Raw genomic sequence first — 18,179 nt, 5'->3', positions numbered from 1 at the left:
GACTGTATACAGAGTAAATCTGGCTGTATGTGTCGTAGTTCCGTAGCTACTTTCTGCCGCTTTGCCCAATTATTAAGACCCGACACATTTAGTGAGCAGATTTTAATTCCTTTATGTGGCATTCTTACTGTATACTGGTCCTCCTACAACAAATAATACTGGCCCTAGAAAAACTGAACTAATGCATGCACATTTATGCTGCTTCAAACATACCTCTGCCTTTAGACACCAACATTGTGTCTTTTTCTGTTTCTTGAGATTTAAACATTTACTTACTGCTTTGAATTTTTTTCCCTTTTTACCCCACCTAAGTGATATCCAACCCCCCAACCCCCCCTACCTACCCAAGTCCATCCCCCCACCCTTGAAGCCGCCCCTCCCCCCTTTAACGAGGCTTTAGGACACATAGTCCTGTAGATGCAAACTCGCCAAAGCCCCTTGCCTTTCCCTGAGAGGTCTTTTTACAGCCCTAGTAACATTACATAAACCAAACAAAACGGAGTGAAGTGGAAAAAAAAAGAAAAAAAAACAAGTAAAGTACAGGCTCCCTTTCTTCCATGTAAAATGGCCGGTGTAAAGTGACTTATCTACATAGAGCTTAAGAATTATTTGACAGGGGCAGTGCTAGTGAAGAAACAAGTACGCTCCTTGAACACAACTTTCAACTTAGCTGGAAACATTAGGTAAACTAACGTCCCTTTGGACTGTAATTAAGGAATCATTTGACGAAATTGCCAGCGAAGCTCAACTGATCATTGGCACAAATCTGGCCGCACAAAAAACTCCCTTTTCGTTTCTTATCGGGTCTAGCAAGTGTGAAAAACTCTTCCTGTGCCAAAAAACTATTAAATGATACCAAAAGGGCCCTGGGTTTAGAGTCCTGACCAGGTCTCAACTGAATGTTAAACGGAAACCTATGCACGCGTTCTATTTCACGGTCCCAATCCCACCGGGTCAAGTCGGGAATGCTTTTTTAATCAAATCAACAATAAACCCCCTTGGGTCTTGCCCCACCTTCCCCCACAGGAATCTGAAGGACCCTCAGGTTATTGCGGCGAGCCCGATTCTCAATGTCAGTTAGTTTCTAAATAGTGTCTTCCTTAGTGACCAAACTTAATGGAGCGATAAATCATTGATAAAGAAACCTCCTCCCCCTCAGGCCCTCCTTGTTCCCCTTGGAGCAAATGTTTAATCAAAGCATCTTTCTTGGTGCACAAATCAAGCTTCCTGACAGTTTTAAGTTGCCCATCCTCTAATTCTTCAGTCTCTGCCAACATTAGGCTACTGTGATCACTACCATTCAACATTGAGAGTTGAGCAGAACATTGCAATGCCAAGTACTCACACGACAAGGTAGACTGCTCCGAAACAAAAAGTCACCAGAATCTGCTTCAGGGGTTAGTGTACCCTGCCCTGTTTCCTCCGTAGTGAGCCCTCTATGGGTGTTCCTTTCAGCCGGCCTCATAGAGCTTCTATCCGCCCCTTCTAAGAGCCCTGCTGAGTCATTAATATTGTCGCCATTCCCCCCCATTCAATACCGTAAGAGTGGAAGCCACCGGGAGATCCAGATGGGGCATGTTAGTACTACTATCCAGCACGGGGTTTACACTATTGTCAGCGTGGCCATTGTTAGGAGCATTAACTAAATACGTAGAATCAGGAGCACTAGCACCCAGAGCGTTATTTCAACATTCATCTCAACAGTTCCTTTATCTTTCTTCTTATCCTTCTCTTTTTCTTTAACACCGGAAAAAAATTCAGATATTTTCTTCTCAATCTGGCTGCCCTTTAATTTAGTCCCGGAAGCAGGGGCAGGTTCATGCGGTTTATTCAAAACCGAGATATTGCCACTTTGTGCGGTCTTTCCCCTCACCTGTGCAGCCGCCCCGGCGTTCTCAGCCACCTCTGCTGCACCCTCCTCCTGTCTGCAGGGCTTGCCACGAGAGCCCTTCGGTGGCATCGAAGCAAAGAGCCAAAATCTTGCAGCACAATTCGGAAACGACCTCCAGGTGCGCCGCAGCCTCATCAGGAACAGTGCTCAGGGAACAAACCAGCTCCGCACCTGCTCTGCTGTCGAGAGAAACAGCGGCGGAGACACCAGCATCAGCGTCCAGCGGCCAGGAACGACAGCAAAAGAAACCTCCAGGTAGGCTCGTATTTTCCAATTAGAATTCCGCTCGAAAAGCCTCTCAGGTTCAGAAAAATGGAAAAGCGTCAACAACAAGGAAGAAAATTGCTTCTCCACTCCACTCTAGGACTCATTAAACGGGACCGGCAAGAGAGGTACGCTGAAGCGTCCGCAGTGGTCGCCATCTTGCCTCCGAATGATGAAAAAAAGTCTCACTATTTATATGCAATTCTGTAGAAACAAAGCATGCACGATTGATTGAGTGAAATAGTTATCTATTGTTTCCACGACTCTGAAGATATTGTTCCGGTTCTGAGGTAAACAAAGTTGTCATGTTTATGCGGTTGTCAGAGACTAATCCCTTCTTGTTTATTCGAGAAAGTTTTTAGTGACCTCTGAGTTAGCTGGCACACACAATTAAGTTTAATGTACTCAACGACCCCCAGGGAGGTGCTCCCGAGGTTGCTCCACCTCCTAGACCGTTTCGGTGAGGTGTCGGGCTTGTGCCTAAACCGTAACAAGTCCTTAATTTTCCCATTATCCGGCTTTGACATGGTGCCTCAGGAGGATTTACCAGAGCTGGGATTAAGGTAGGAGCAGACCAGTTTCCGTTACCTGGGAATACATGTGGCCTTGATGGAGGAACAGTCCCTCGCCCGTAACGCGGATAGGGTGCTCACGTCCCTCCGGCAATCCATACTCTTTTGGAATACCTTACCACTGTCCCTAATGGGGCGGCTGGCAATCGCTAAAATGGTGATGTTGCCAAGGATACTGTATGTCCTTCAGAACTCCTTGTGTCCTCTTCCCCCTAGGGTTTTCCGGACCCTCAACACGCTGCTCACATCCCTGCTTTGGGCGGGGCGACGTAGCAGAGTGGCCCTAAGCACCGTCGTGCGCTCCTTTGAGGAGGGTGGGTTGGAGGCCCCGCGCTTCGATTTATACTATTATGCGGCGCAGCTCCTTCCGGCGGTCAGGTGGTTTGCAGACACGGACGTGTGGGAGACGCGATTGTTAGCTGTACGGGCCACGGTGCAGAAGCTTTGTGTAGCCTTAATGCGTGGATCCGGGGCTAACGCCGACCTTCCTTATGTGGTGCGGCATACGGCTGTGATATGGCAACGCTTTATTGAAAGAATCCTGCGCTCGGCACCATTCCACAGGGAACTGCCGATTTGGATATTGGCACCCATGGTGGAGATAGAGCAGCATATGTCCTTTCGCGAATGGAGGGAGGGAGGGTGTGAGGTCCTCGCTGATCTATACCCCTCGGAGAGTTTCTTGTCATACGAACAGGCGGAGGAGTCATTTGGCCTTGGCGGTGGTCAATATCTGCACTACGAAGGATTGCACTCAATAGTGCGCTCGGTTTGGCCGCGGTGCCCGGAGATACCCCCGATGACCCATACCTTACATATCTTGTTGTCATGTGGCAGGGGGCGGAGGTTGATAGCCTTACTCTACGCGGCCATGAAACGCGAATCTGCCCCCCGTGCCACCAGCGTGGGCTGCCTGGGAGACGGACTTAGTTGCAACCCTAGATCAAGGGCAACGCAAGCGCATAGGGATTTTGACACAGCAGGTGTCCTGTAATGCACGATTTAAGCTTATCCACTTTAACTTTATGCACTGCAACTACCTCACCCCGAAATCGGTGAGTCGCTATTCAGAAGAAAGGAGGGACAATTTCCCCAGATGTGGAGTGGGAGGTGAAGGATTTCTACACCTGGCCTGGGAATGCCCGTTAGTGGGGAGTTTCTGGACAGGGGTAGTCGGTCGTATAATGGCTACTACGGGCATCCGAATTTACCTATCCCCTTGCACTGCCTGTTGGGATTAGTACCCAAACCTAGAAAAAGGAAACTTCCATTTAAACTGTTACAACTTATGTTGGTGCTGGCTAGGCGCAGGGTGGCCATTACTTGGATGGGACAGAGGGCCCCTGAGGTGGACATTTGGCTTAAAGACGTGAGGGAATGGACCCTCACAGAGGAAATACACATGCAAGCTACTAGAAAGGTGACAAATTACAGGATGATTTGTTAGCATGGTGCACCATGTGTATAGCGGGTCTCACTACAGACAGTCAGACTTCACATAGTGACTCAGAGGGGACCAGCAGCGAACTATTTTCAGCTCACGGATCAGAATATGAGGGGGAGAGGGAAGAGGATCATTGAGGGGTTAATTGCAAGGTGTGTGGTGTGGGGCCTGGCCGATCTTCCTTCACGATGTCCATAATATACTGTCTTTCGATATAGTACCACATGAACTTATGTAATTGTCAGATGTTGTCCTAACTTGCGATGTGCCATAATGAGTCTGTCGATCTGCAACCAAATGTTTTTTAATGATGCCTAGGGGGGGGGAGGGGGGGGGGGGGTTCAAATGTTTGTATTTGCAAAATTGAAAAATAAAGTTAAAAAAAAAGTTTAATGTACTCGATAGAGACATACTGACTTCAGTCCTATGTCAAATCTATAGTGTATATTATTCCAATGCGCATAGCCTATTGGGAATATAGGAACTACACTACACAACCTCCCTACTAATACCGATCTGTATAATTATATAATCATACCCCATATGAAAACAGGACAATGACATGGAAGAGCTACAGTAAGGCCCACATTTCAGCATGCTCGTTCAAACCCTGTGTAGCAGTCCTACATTTTTCAATCATGCGCGCTTCAAGTCTATTTAAGTTTGTTGGTGAGTTGGCCCTAGTCATGTTTTGTACCTCTAGCAATACTGATCACTGGATGTCATTTTCACTGTGGCCTGCTGTTGGTAATGTTGGACCAGGGAAGCACCTTGGTTTCATATATTATTCTGGATTTGTGTTGTAAGATGCGAGTTTTTACCAGTTGTCTGGGTTGTCCTATATAGAACAACTCTCAGGGGCACTTGAGGCAATTAACTATGTTCTTTATGTTGCAATTGGAAAAACATTTTTGGTGGTGTTCCTTACCATTGATCATGACAGATTTGGAATCTTCTGTCATTTGGCATGCCGCACAGTTATGACATTTAAAATGACCAGTTAAGGGGGGAAGCCCAAGCATACCTCTGAGATCTTTCTTTGTTTTGCCGGGTTGTGCTGCTCTGACTACTTGTTTTCCGATATTTCTTCCTTTGCGGAAGGCAAACAATGGCTGTGGGATAGCTAGATGACTGATCATCCTCCAACTCAGTTGTATAATCCTCTTCAGTTTGTTGGCTTTTGGATTATAAGTCAGCACACAAGTCAGTGCATTAGCTTCAGAGCGAGTTTTTGGAACTAATAGCTCCTCTCTCGGTGTAAACCATGTTCTTTTTAGAGCATTGCAGACGAGATTCTTTGGGTAACCTCATTCTACTAGCTTTGTTTTTATATTTTCTGCGTATTCAAAATAGTTATGCTTGTTGGTATAATTTCGATGAATGCTGAGAAATTGCCCATAGGGCAAGTTCTCCTTCTGACTTCTCGGGTGCCCACTCGTGAAATGTAGAAGTGTATTCCTGTTGGTGGGCTTGGTGTATAAGCTCACCTCCAATATGACCCCATTATTTAGGATCCATACATCCAAAAAATAATTTATTTCATCGCTATGTGCAACTGTGAAATTGAGATCAGGTGTTCTGGCATTAACCCATTCATGAAAAAGTTGCAACGTCTCGTGGTCACCATCCCACACCATCATGATGTCATCAATATATCAGAACCGTTTATTTATGTGACTCTGGAAAGGGTTGTCCTGGCTATAGATCCACATTTGTTTGAAACAATCCATCACTACATTTGCTATCTCAGGTGAGAAGCCACACCCCATTACCACTGCCTTTATTTGTAAAATAAATGTTGTCCTTAAATGTAAAGAAGTTGTCCTTTAAGCACAGAGTGTCCAATGCTGTAACAAAATCAGTTGGCACTGTGCGTGGAAATTGTCTCTGATTTAAGGTGTCTTTCAACACAATTAACGCCTCGTTTTGGGGGAATATTAGTATATAGCGCTGCTATGTCGAAAGACACCAATAGCTGTTTCTCTGAGTCAAATGGTAGCTTTTCCATTTTTAGTTATAAGATTCCTTGAGTCTCACACAAATGACCTAGTTTTTGTCACAAAAGGTCCTAGAAAGGTTCCAATATACTTGGCCAAGGGCTCCAAAATTGAGCCACATGCTAAGATAATTGGTCTCCCCGGAGGATTCTCTAGACTTTTACGGATCTTGGGCAAAACATAGATAGTGGGCGTTCTCTCTGATGTACATGTCAAGAACTAATATTCTTGTTTGCAGAGCCAACCTTCTTCAAGCTCCTGTATGTGAGGCTCTTTATTTCCGACTTCAATCGCAAAGTTGGGTTATCCTCTATCTGCTGTAATGCATGGTGTTGTCAAGGTGCTGCATTACCTCTGCATTATACGCTGCACTATCCCAAATCACGATTCCCCTGCCCTTTTCAGCTGGTTTTATAACTATTGGGGGGATTTGTGCTAGCTTGATCAGGGCTGCTGCTTGGTCTCTAGAACAGTTATGTTAAAAAAAAAAATTCTCATTTAGGGCGTCCACTTCTCTGAACACCTGATCTTCAAACTCCAGAATTCCCGTTGGCATTGCTGCACTTTCAGAACAGAAAGTAGATTTGAATCTAAGGCCACAAACATTGTCACCATTTGATTCAAGGGTCTCAGAAAAGAAGGTTTTCAACCTGGCTTTTTCAGAGAAATTGTAAAACTTCTATTTTCGAATCAACCGGATTAGGGACTGTCAAAGGGACAAAGATAACCCTTTCTGTAAGATACTTGTTTCTATGTCTGTAAGCTGGTATTTTGACAAATTTTAAATAGGGATGCGTTCTGCTGCATTAGTATGGGAGGTATTTGTAACTTCCGTCATCGTCTGTATGTTCTCCGCCTGGTTCTGAAGAATACCTGTTCCTGATTTTGACCTCTCCATTCCCCAGTGTTTCCGTGCCCCCTGTTGGCTCTTTTGCCTAAAAAAGGTTGGGCTCTCTGGTACTGGAAATCTGGTTGGTAGAACCCAGAGGACCCTTGTTCTGAGTCTGAAGATGAATCAGAAAAGGTAATGAATTTGCTCCTAGAGCGACCCCTGTATTGCAGGCTCAATGAACTGGGATTATTGTTTTTATAAAAATCGTCTTTCAGATAGGGGTATACCTGTTCGATGTAAAGTTTTACGCAAAATAGTTTACGTTAATTGCGCGTCTGTGATGTGAATAGGAGATAAAGTCCTGTTGGGAGTTGGTATGCGCCGGCGAGGACGTGGCTGCCCGGATTTAGGACTGTACGCCCCTAGAGTTTTCCACCAGAGAATCATCCACCACGTATTAATTACTAGGTAAGGCTGGGCCGGTGTGGGTCTCACATGCCGCTGGTTTTACGAGCACCGCGGCCGCCTTTTAAATGTGCCCCTTTCCCTCCGGAGTTTTGAACTTTGTTCCTTATTTACAGAACAGAGGGTCTGAACTAAGCGGAATCGCCGTCCGGACGGTTTCCGACATCAGACTTTAATACATAGCAGCTTCAGTACTGAAGCGTCATCTACTTCCCATATATTTTGTAAGTAGACCCTCACGACCTGATGATGTTCCATTTTTCACACAGGCGGCTCACAGAGTCTGTGACAAGCTCTTTGGTTAAGAGCACGGTTGCCATACAGAAAGTTTAAGATCACGTGAATCGCATGGCTAATCGCAGAGGAGGAGGGCTCATTGGCTGTGTTTTGTTTTTTGTTTTCTCACAGCATGCCTTAGCATGTAGAACACTGAGGTGATACTATCTATCCGACAGTCTGTCTTAAGTTTGTATTGGTGTTGAAGGTGAGATGTGGTTGCAAGCAAGAGAGAAATGTGTTTTTAGGTTTCGACTTTTGGCGAGGGGCGAAGCCCCTCCCAGTCGAAATCTTTTGTTTTTAGTAGTGAGGTTAGGACAGCCTCTGTTTCCAATTGGCTAGCTCCATAAATGGAGGCTAGCCATTGGGAGGCAGAGGCTGTCAATCGCGCTTTCTCACGAAAACGCGATTCGGGGGCGTTTCTGGTGCTTTTTTTAAGCCCCGCCCCTTTGTCCCGGGCCGCGCTGCGATTGGCTGCCGGCCCGGGACACCCCCGTGACGTCATTCCCGGGCCGCGCTGTGATTGGCTGCCGGCCCGGGACACCCCCGTGACGTCAGCCAATCACAGCGCGGCCCGGGCCGGGAACTGACTTGTTTTTTCTGCGAGTATGAATTACTTTTTGATTTATCCCAGACTTACTTATTGAAGAAACATGACCTGACGTACATGCTTGGGAGAAGAGATGCGCCCTAATGTTGAAGTTATTGACTGTGGAGCAGCCTGTGTTCTACTGCTAGCTCTGACCGACTTTATTGTTCGACCACGCACACACCACTTTATCTCCCAGTGCCCCAGTCCCATCTCCTGTCAAAACCAAGCGTGCCTAGATGAAGGATAATCCCTGTATTAGGAGCTAAATGGTCAATGCAGGCCCTGAGCAACAGACACCCGGTGTCACAGCTGTTGTTGTCATATTTGTTCTGTGGTCAAATCCGGCGCTTCGTCAGCAAGTTCGCTCCGCATTAGACACGCGGCACGCCCCACCTCACACTAAGCCTGTCTGAGCAGTGTACCGTTCATTAAATCTTCTTTTATTCCTATACATACAAAGGGCCGGCCCACCTACGCACATCTGCCCGCACGGGAATCCAATCTCCAGCCGTTGTACAACGTCGTTCGTCTGGAGATTCGATTCTAGAACTGGAACCCGACACGTCATCACGTGACCACGAGACAAACACTTGTGCATAGTGCTACGTGTGCACGCGCTACGTGTGCGTCGCGCTCGCGCTACTTTTGCTTCAGCTGCAAACAAGCAGGCGTCTCATGCTGACAAACAGACCATTTATGCCTCGTTCCTCCTCGTCTGGTGCCCCATGAAAGGTGGAAATTGCATTTTTTTTATGTGTTCCGTTTTCACGTTCCTATGGATTTCGTACTTGTTTGCGCTGTTGTTACTGAAGAAACCCCTGCACTTTGGCATGTCCTTTGTTCAAAGTGAGTATCGAGTAATTTCAGATTCCTAATGTAATACTTTCTCTAGTCCTTCTACGTTTCTGGCGGATTTTAATGGTACTTTTATAATTTTCTGTTAAACACAGTTTGTTTTTTTCATAGAAATACTTAACGACATTTCGATAGAGAGGGTTGTGCAGGCTAAGGCCGAAACCGGATGCAGTGTCCTATCACTGTCTGGTATGGTGGTCGAGGAGTGATGGCACCTTCTGAGAACAGGTTCCTGGAGTGATGTCAGAGTCCTATGTCTGCTCTGAGCCTGATATATGATTTTTGGTGTGATGTTAAAGTCTAACTACAGGTTCATGGACTGATGTCAAAGTCCTATATCTGCTCTGAGTCTGCTATATGATTTTTGGTGTGATGTTGCAGTCTAACTACAGGTTCATGGACTGATGTCAAAGTCCTATATCTGCTCTGAGTCTGATATATGGTATTTGGTGTGATGTTGCAGTCTTAACTACAGGTTCATGGAGTCATGTCAAAGTCCTATGTCTGCTCTGAGCCTGATATATGATTTTTGGTGTGATGTTAAAGTCTAACTACAGGTTCATGGACTGATGTCAAAGTCCTATATCTGCTCTGAGTCTGATATATGATTTTTGGTGTGATGTTGCAGTCTAACTACAGGTTCATGGAGTGATGTCAAAGTCCTTTGTCTTGCCTGAGCCTGATATATGGTATTTGGTGTGATGTTGCAGTCTTAACTACAGGTTCATGGAGTGATGTCAAAGTCCTATGTCTGCTCTGAGCCTGATATATGATTTTTGGTGTGATGTTACAGTCTCACTACAGGTTCATGGAGTGATGTCAAAGTCCTATGTCTGCTCTGAGCCTGATATATGGTTTTTGGTGTGATGTTACAGTCTCACTACAGGTTCATGGAGTGATGTCAAAGTCCTATATCTGCTCTGAGTCTGATATATGATTTTTGGTGTGATGTTGCAGTCTAACTACAGGTTCATGGAGTGATGTCAAAGTCCTTTGTCTTGCCTGAGCCTGATATATGGTATTTGGTGTGATGTTGCAGTCTTAACTACAGGTTCATGGAGTGATGTCAAAGTCCTATGTCTGCTCTGAGCCTGATATATGATTTTTGGTGTGATGTTGCAGTCTTAACTACAGGTTCATGAAGTGATGTCAAAGTCCTATGTCTGCTCTGAGCCTGATATATGGTTTTTGGTGTGATGTTACAGTCTCACTACAGGTTCATGGAGTGATGTCAAAGTTCTATGTCTGCTCTGAGCCTGATATATGATTTTTGGTGTGATGTTGCAGTCTAACTACAGGTTCATGGATTGATGTCAAAGTCCTTTGTCTTGCCTGAGCCTGCTATATGATTTTTGGTGCGATGTTACAGTCTCACTACAGGTTCATGGAGTGATGTCAAAGTCCTATGTCTGCTCTGAGCCTGATAAATGTTTTTTGGTGTGATGTTGCAGTCTAACTACAGGTTCATGGAGTGATGTCAAAGTCCTATGTCTGCTCCGAGTCTGATATATGGTTTTTGGTGTGATGTTACAGTCTAACTACGGGTTCCTGTGGTGATGCCAGAGACTGATATCCGGCTTGTGTCTGATATCTGGCTTCTAGAGTGATGTCAGAGTCTTATATCTGGTTTATTTAGTTACTTTGCTGTCTAACTGCAGGTTCTGGGGATAATGTCATAGTTTGATATCTGGTTTCTAGAGTAAAATTACAGTTTAACTACAGGTTCTCTGAGTGATGTCAAAGTATGATATGTGATTTCTGAAGTGATGTTCCAGTGTAACTACAGACTCCTGGAATCTGGTTTCAGTTTAGTGTCTGGTATCTGGAGTGATGTTACAGCCTAACTTCAGATTCCTGGAATGATGTCAGAGTCTGATGTCTGGTTCCTGCGGTGAAGCCAGAGGCTGATATCTGGCTTGATTCTGATATCTATTTTTCTGGAGTGATGTCCGGCTCTGATATCTGGTTTCTTTAGTTATGTTGCAGTCTAACTGCAGGTTCTGTGGTGATGTCAGAGTCTGATAGATGGTTTCTGGAGTGATGGTCCAGTCCAACTACAGACTCCTGGAATATGGTTGGTTTAGTGTCTGGTTTCTGAAGTGATGCTACAGTCTTGCTACAGGTTCCTGGCGTGATGTCAAAGTCTGATATCTGCTTTCTGATATGATGTTAGAATCTGATATCTGCTTTATGGAGTAACCCCAGAGTCTGATATATGGCTTGAGTCTGATCTCTATTTTTCTAGAGTGATATCAAAGTCTGATATCTGGTTCATGAGGCCACTCCAGAGGCTGATATCTGGATTGAGTCTGAGGTCTATTTTTCTGTAGTGATGTCAAAGTCTAATATACGGTTTCTTTAGTAATTTTACAGTCTAACTGCAGGTTCTGTGGATAATGTCATAGTTTGATATCTGCTTTCTGAAGTAACATCACAGCCTACTTACAAGTTATCTGAGTGATGTCAAACTATGACATGTGGTTTCTGGAGTGATGTTACAATCTAGCTTCCGGGTCCTGGACTGACATCAAAGTCTGATATCTGGTTTCTGGAGTGCTGTCAGAGACTGACATCTGGTTTCCATAGTGATGTTACAGTCTGACAACAGGCGTTATGAGGTGTTAGGGGCTTAGAATGAATTTGCTATATGACCTCAATTGTTTTTTTGCTTGACTATGTGTCACAGTCTTATGTCTCATTCCTGGAATCAACTACTTGACTTTGACCAAATGACGTCAAGGTCTGCGGCTGTCTTTCCGCTGTGATGCCTAGTAATGTCATATTATGATAACAGGTTTCTGCAGTGTAGACTAGAGTATTAAATAGCAAACACAAGGAGATGAATTGCAGAAACTTTTCAGACACTTGCCCCAAGTCACAGATCGTGGTTGAATCAATCATCGTTCTTTAGTTCACTTTGCCACCTCAGTTCAGACTCAGCTATAAGCAAATCAGTCTTGACCCCGTGCCTCATGGGAACAGTCCAGCCCAAATTGCCAATCCAGGTCTTCCCTGAACCGGACACAAGCATCCTGGGGCTGCTTTCGGGTAATACCCCTAATCTGCAAGGCTAGCTTGAATCCAGTGCCAAAGTGAGCAAGGGACCTACTTCGGGTATACCCTGCCAACAAGTGTGTGGAGCATTAAGATATCCAGGTTTATCGACCTGGAAGCCCCTTGGTTGGATGAATGCTGAGTAGTTTACTTTGTGCCCCTGTTTCGTTGGCAACATCGTTAAGAGGATGTTATTTCCACACATGCTTAACTAAATAAGCTAGTTCCCCATGTTGGCTGTTACTTAAGTGAGTAGTTTCCCTTAATCTCCAATAATCTGGATACGTTAAAACATCTGCAGTAATAATGCACACAATGTTGGTGAATGCGGGCCCTGCAGCCAGAGAGATTAAGCTATTGGCATTGTAAATGACAATGCCATTTATTGATCTGCTTTCAAAACCAACACATAAATACAAAATTTGTCATTTACAATGCCAATAGCTCAAACTTTTCCAAAGGCGAAACCGTTGCATTGTAAATGCTTGTTTATATATGGAGTGCAGAGTACACAAGATATTGATTTGTGCAAAATAATTTTGTAGCTGCTTTCTTTTGTTGCACATGTCATGATGAGGCCTGAATCAGTGAGCTGAAACGCGTCCACCAGAAGAAGAGGAGGAGTCAAACGGCTTAAATTTTTTTTATATAGTAGTGTATAAATACACACAACATAGGGACTGACCGGAGGGGGAAGTTGCTCTCACTTTTGTGTGTAAAGGACTACCTCCCATTGGATTGCCTACATATTTGTATTGTGTTGCAACCGGGTTAGAATGGATGGGTAGGAAGGGATTAGGATTTTTTTTGGGAATATTGTTTATGTGTAATGTTTTTATTTATGTAATAAAATATGTATACAAAAATTAAAAAGTAGCGTCTCCTGATTAAGGGACGTTCCCCAAGCACAACATAGAACCCGTGGGACGGGTATTTAAAGTTTCTGATAGAACATGCAAAAAGATGATTTATTCTTCAATAGAACAATGAATGCATGAAGATTTTTTTCAATAATTGATATTGATGTCTCATATCAGAACCTCAAATATGACTTTGAATGCGACCATCAAGCGTTTTTACATATTTCTCCCGATGCATTTCAGGCTATTGCAGCCCTTCGTCAGAGGACAAAATCTAAAAGAAATGATAAAGCTATAATAATATGAGGGCACCAACCATTAGGTGGTTTTATCAGATTGCAATAACTCCATCACATGAAACCTTGGTAAACCAAATCGTGACAATAACCTACAACGAGTGTCACTTCAAGAATGCTTATCCACATAAGTACACAAACCGCACACGGCGGTAAAACATATAAAGAATGGTGAAAACTGATGGTTTATTGATATAAGGGTAGTGCGTGCACAACCATTGTACAAGGCAAAATAGTAAGCTGATACCTCCTGTCGCCTATAGTTGAACAGGGTGACCCGAATACGTGCGTCGAGCAAGGTTTACCAGGTGCATAGTGAAAGAACCTTAGAGTGGTAGAAATGAAGGGGAACACAAGCATAGTGTGAATGGGTGTAGAAACATAAGTAAGATTTAAAAACTGGGTAAAGAGCGTGTACGCGTGAGGACGCCGCGCAGAGACGTGGTTTAAGTGTATAACCGGGTGAACAACGTGTATGGGTGAGAACGGCGTGAAGTGTTAACAAAAATTTAAAAACACAAAGATCCAAGTGAATTACCCACCGAGAGTAAGAGAGTGAGATATTCCAAAATAACAGCCAGAGATGAGCCGGCATGAGCCGGTGTACTTACAAGGGTTTGTCGCTACGCGTTGCATCCAATGTCAAAGGTGTAGCCCGGGCTGAAAGCTCTGTGTTAAAAGCTGAAAATAGGCAAGTGGAAGAGGACTAAAAGGGTCCAAGTGAAGGAAGTGCTCACTGACGGGTGCCATCTTAAAACATTAGTGAGTGCGAACTATTGTGTGGAGAAAAAAAGCGAACATAAATCCCAAGAGAGACAGGGCGTATATGATAATTACAAAATATAACGGGACACAAAACAGGTCACAGTTAAAGTAAACAAAAAGAATATTCAAAAAAACAAGGTACGATTCAAAGATGCAGGTGCACCAAGCTAAATAGCTTATGTTGAGATACTCAGATCAAAGCAGGGCTGCAATGATGGCAATAGAACTTAATAACAGCCAAAAAAGTACACAGTAGAGTAAAATGAAGAGTAATGTGGAAAAAGCAAATTGTGGAGAACATTAGAAACTGGTGGGGTGAAAATCAAAATGAAGAGTAATGGGTGGGCTACCTAAAAATCTGGGAATTCGTCAGAATACTTGGGTGGTGCATGGGAACACCAATGTTCCACCCATGTATCACCCTCACCATGCAGTGTAATGCGAGGCAGTGACTTGCACTGCCTTGCGTTACACTAGATTTACCAAGCCAAGCAGGACCACAGATGTTGGCCTTGCGTGGCTTGATAAATCTCATTGTAGGTTTTGCACTTTCAACTGGGTCGCCTTGCGTGGTGCAGGGTGATGCAATACCTATAATAAATATGCTACTCGCTTCCTTTCTGTCTCTTCCCGAATATGCTTACTGCCTGCTCCTATCCTCTACCTGTGCTCATAGTCAACACATCTTTAAATTACAACACAAACACAGGCAAAGACAGTCAGTCATGCCATTCATGATATTAATGATAAAGTAATATGTCAGACCATTAGTAAGATCATTTATCTCATTGAGCTGTGGTTTTTAGTCCTAACCATAATGGGGCATTTCATGGGTTTTTATGTCATAGCCATTACTAAATTTAAAAGGTGACTTTGAGTGAATATTAAATGACAGTCCTTATTTTACAAGGATAGAGCAGCACTCCTCAGAGGGGTAAAGATTTGCATCTGTTAATTCAAGAATAGACAGAACATTTTCCAACAGAGCTGTCAAGGAGAGCATATGTACGTAAGGCCTCAGCCTAGCAATAAACAAAACTAAAAGCAGATATTCTGCTGCTGATAATGCAGGTGTGATTATTCAACAAATGTATTATATTCTTCAAAGAAAATAGTTTACTGGGGACCATATTCTCAAGTCCATCTCAAGATCAAATCATTCAGAGAGAGGCTGGTTAGAAGTTATTTATCACAGGCGATGATGATAACCAAGATTCCGCAAGGCGTGGAATGTTAAGGACTTTGTAGTATCTGCTACAATGGAAATCGATACATACAAGGACATTAATTACATGGAGTACCCCCATGTTGCTTATGCACTGTGGTGTCCATGCAGAAAAATCGGACACATGAAGCATAGTGTTCCCTTTGAAGAAAAAGATACTTGAGCTCCAGAGAGCTATGAAAATTCAAGACTCCACATATCCCGTGGCAAATGGCAATCCAAAAGGTACATGAGGGTTATTCTGAATAATTAACTATTTTTGCATATTGATACTTTTGAAGTGAATGAGGTCATTTTTCTCAGCATTTAGATATTCGCTGGTTAGAGTGATGTGTTAATATTTTGAATGGTGTAATATATTTGCTTAGTCCTGAAGCACTGGGCTACATGAATGTATTTGTGAGATTTTGTCAACGAACCATTATTGGATGGCAATTAAGAGATCAGAAAGTTCTATAGCGTAATTGCACTAGCTATCGAACAACAATAAAAAAGGGCTTGAGATAATAATTGTTATATGATCAAGTTTCATAATTGTTGGAATAATTCATCCTATTCTTCATGACCAATTTTACTTACTATTTTGTAAATGGTTTTATAGCCTGTCTTTCATTTTAAGGAGTGATTTGTATTTAAATACCTGGGGCGCCTTATTTGTTTCTATAGTCTTTTTGACAGAGGATCTGTTGGAAGTGCTAAAGCTCATTAAAAAAAATGTGTCTGTTCTTTAATAAACAGATGAAGCTTTGAGTCCCTGAGGAGTGCCAGTGTTTCCATATTAAATGATGGCTCTAATTTGATTTAAGGTGGCTGCCCAGACTCCATGCTCCATGCTCCCTGCTTGTTGTGTGAGCGTGTGTGTGTGTGCGTGTGTACTATGCGCGCGTATATAAAATCGCAAATCTGTAAACATTGACTGGATAATGAAGTGATGCATCAATCTATATTATACTATCTTACCAAAGGGCAAGACATAAAGGTCATAGGTCATAATGCAGCAGAGCCTGCAATATAGCATTTTAAATTTATTACTGAGTGCAATAATTTTCAAGTAGGAGGTTAAAGGGGACTATATTTATTTTTCAAATAAAATCTTTCTTTTTTTTACAGGATAGACTGAAGGCAGAAAATGCACTGTCATTTTTGAATCTGGAAAGAAAATCATTTGAATGACCAAAGCTACATCAGCAAAAAAACAAATGTAAAAGGACTGGCTCTACCAACACCACTGTAATGAAACTTGAAGGCGACAGATGTACACAAAGAAAGTTAGACAAACTCATGAAGCTTATGTCCATAGCCATTGACTTGATTCATTTAAAAATACTGTTACCGTCTTGAGAAAGTCCCAGGCTCAACAGCATAGGTGCAAAACATGTGTTTGTCTGTTTTTTCAACATAATTCAATTGCAGGTAATATAAGTGGGTTAATGTATAGATAATAACTACCACCAAATAAAATATCTCCATTTTCCAGCAACCGAATTCTTCAATCATTTGAGAAAGCATTAAGAATTCACTATTTAAAATCCGCATGAACTACGTGGCCTTTATGATTTTTTGATGCCACTTTTACAAATGTTACCAATTAACAAATGTGTTTATATTTATTGGTGCTAACATCAAGTAGTGCCAACACATAACATCAATACATGTGTTGGCACAATTGTGTTAATAAAACTACTCTGTGACATGGATAGTATCCTATAGACATTACTTGAGGGGGGTGTTTGTAGTGGGCATACTTGTTCTCAGCAATTGTATGAGCGGACTATTGCCACAAAGATAGGCAAGTCCTTCAGACACATGCAGGTTTTGTTTGGGTTTATGTCCATAAAGTACATGTAATAGCAGATACTTACAAGTTTGAATGTCAGACCAGGGCAAGGAATCTACACCTTGCAGAGAACATTGTTAGCTCCAAGATTAAAAAAATTAAAAGTCACCCATGAACAGATATTGGCCATGATTTGCAGATGGGTACTAAGTCAAAAAAGTGACAGATATCCTGTCCACCATTTTACAAGTGCTATAAGATATAATGCACTTCTAATAAAGCAAATTGGATATCAATTACATTTGTAATGGAGTTATGGGTCTCCCAAATTTTAAATCAGGCCTTTGGTGATGTCATACTGGGTGCCCTTTCCAAAGAATATTAATTTTCAGTGTATGGATTTAGAATCTCTTTAATTTGTGTACATTTTGATAATTAACTTTGTAGTGTGTAACTGATGTGTGTAGATGTCTGCTTTCATCTTCCTCTGGCCACATTTAGGGGGCTATCAAGAGGCCCTTTGGGAGTGAGAAGGTGGAGCCACCAACACTGAAGGACCCAGTGACTCTGAGGATGAGGTGCTGGCCAGGAGGCCACTTCACCACCTGATTCTGAGGCCACCTACTCTCGCCAGCCACTCATGGTGGCTGCCAGTACATCACAGGCCACTACATCTACTCCTGTGGCTGCCACCACCACTACTATCAGCACCACCCTCACTCTGGTTCTCCCGGTTCCAAGCCGGCATCCAGTCCATAAACAGACTTGGGTTTCCTTTGCCTCGGGCAGCTCTCTCCCTGCTCCTACTCTGCAAGCACTGGTAGCAGACGAGGCACTGGAGGTCCTCAAGATCCTCTCTGTGGGACAGGCCGCATTGTTGCACGTCATCCGGGTTGTTAGTCAGCAACTGGTTCAAGTCATTTACATCCTGAATAAAATGCGCTGTGTCTGTCTGCCACATAGAGAGGTCCTATCTCTGGTAGGTTCAAGTTTATTTAAATTTGCTCGGTTACT

The 18,179-nt window shown here is 43.3% G+C and overlaps 1 protein-coding gene across 1 annotated transcript in view; it reads left to right on the top strand.

Annotated features, from left to right (window-relative positions):
• Nucleotides 1-16,864, top strand: part of ACMSD (aminocarboxymuconate semialdehyde decarboxylase) — a 729,028-nt gene extending 712,164 nt beyond the window's left edge. The window contains exon 10 of the mRNA XM_086957308.1: nucleotides 16,499-16,864. Within this exon, the coding sequence (XP_086813434.1) occupies nucleotides 16,499-16,561 (63 nt within the window). The 3' untranslated portion in view covers nucleotides 16,562-16,864. The remainder of the gene's footprint in view (nucleotides 1-16,498) is intronic.
• Nucleotides 16,865-18,179: the final 1,315 nt, after the last annotated feature.

Source organism: Lissotriton vulgaris, chromosome 2_1 (genome assembly GCF_964263255.1).
Source record: "Lissotriton vulgaris chromosome 2_1, aLisVul1.2, whole genome shotgun sequence".
Taxonomy (NCBI): domain Eukaryota; kingdom Metazoa; phylum Chordata; class Amphibia; order Caudata; family Salamandridae; genus Lissotriton; species Lissotriton vulgaris.
Note: the sequence above shows the minus strand (reverse complement) of the source record. Positions and strands in the feature narration are given on the sequence as shown.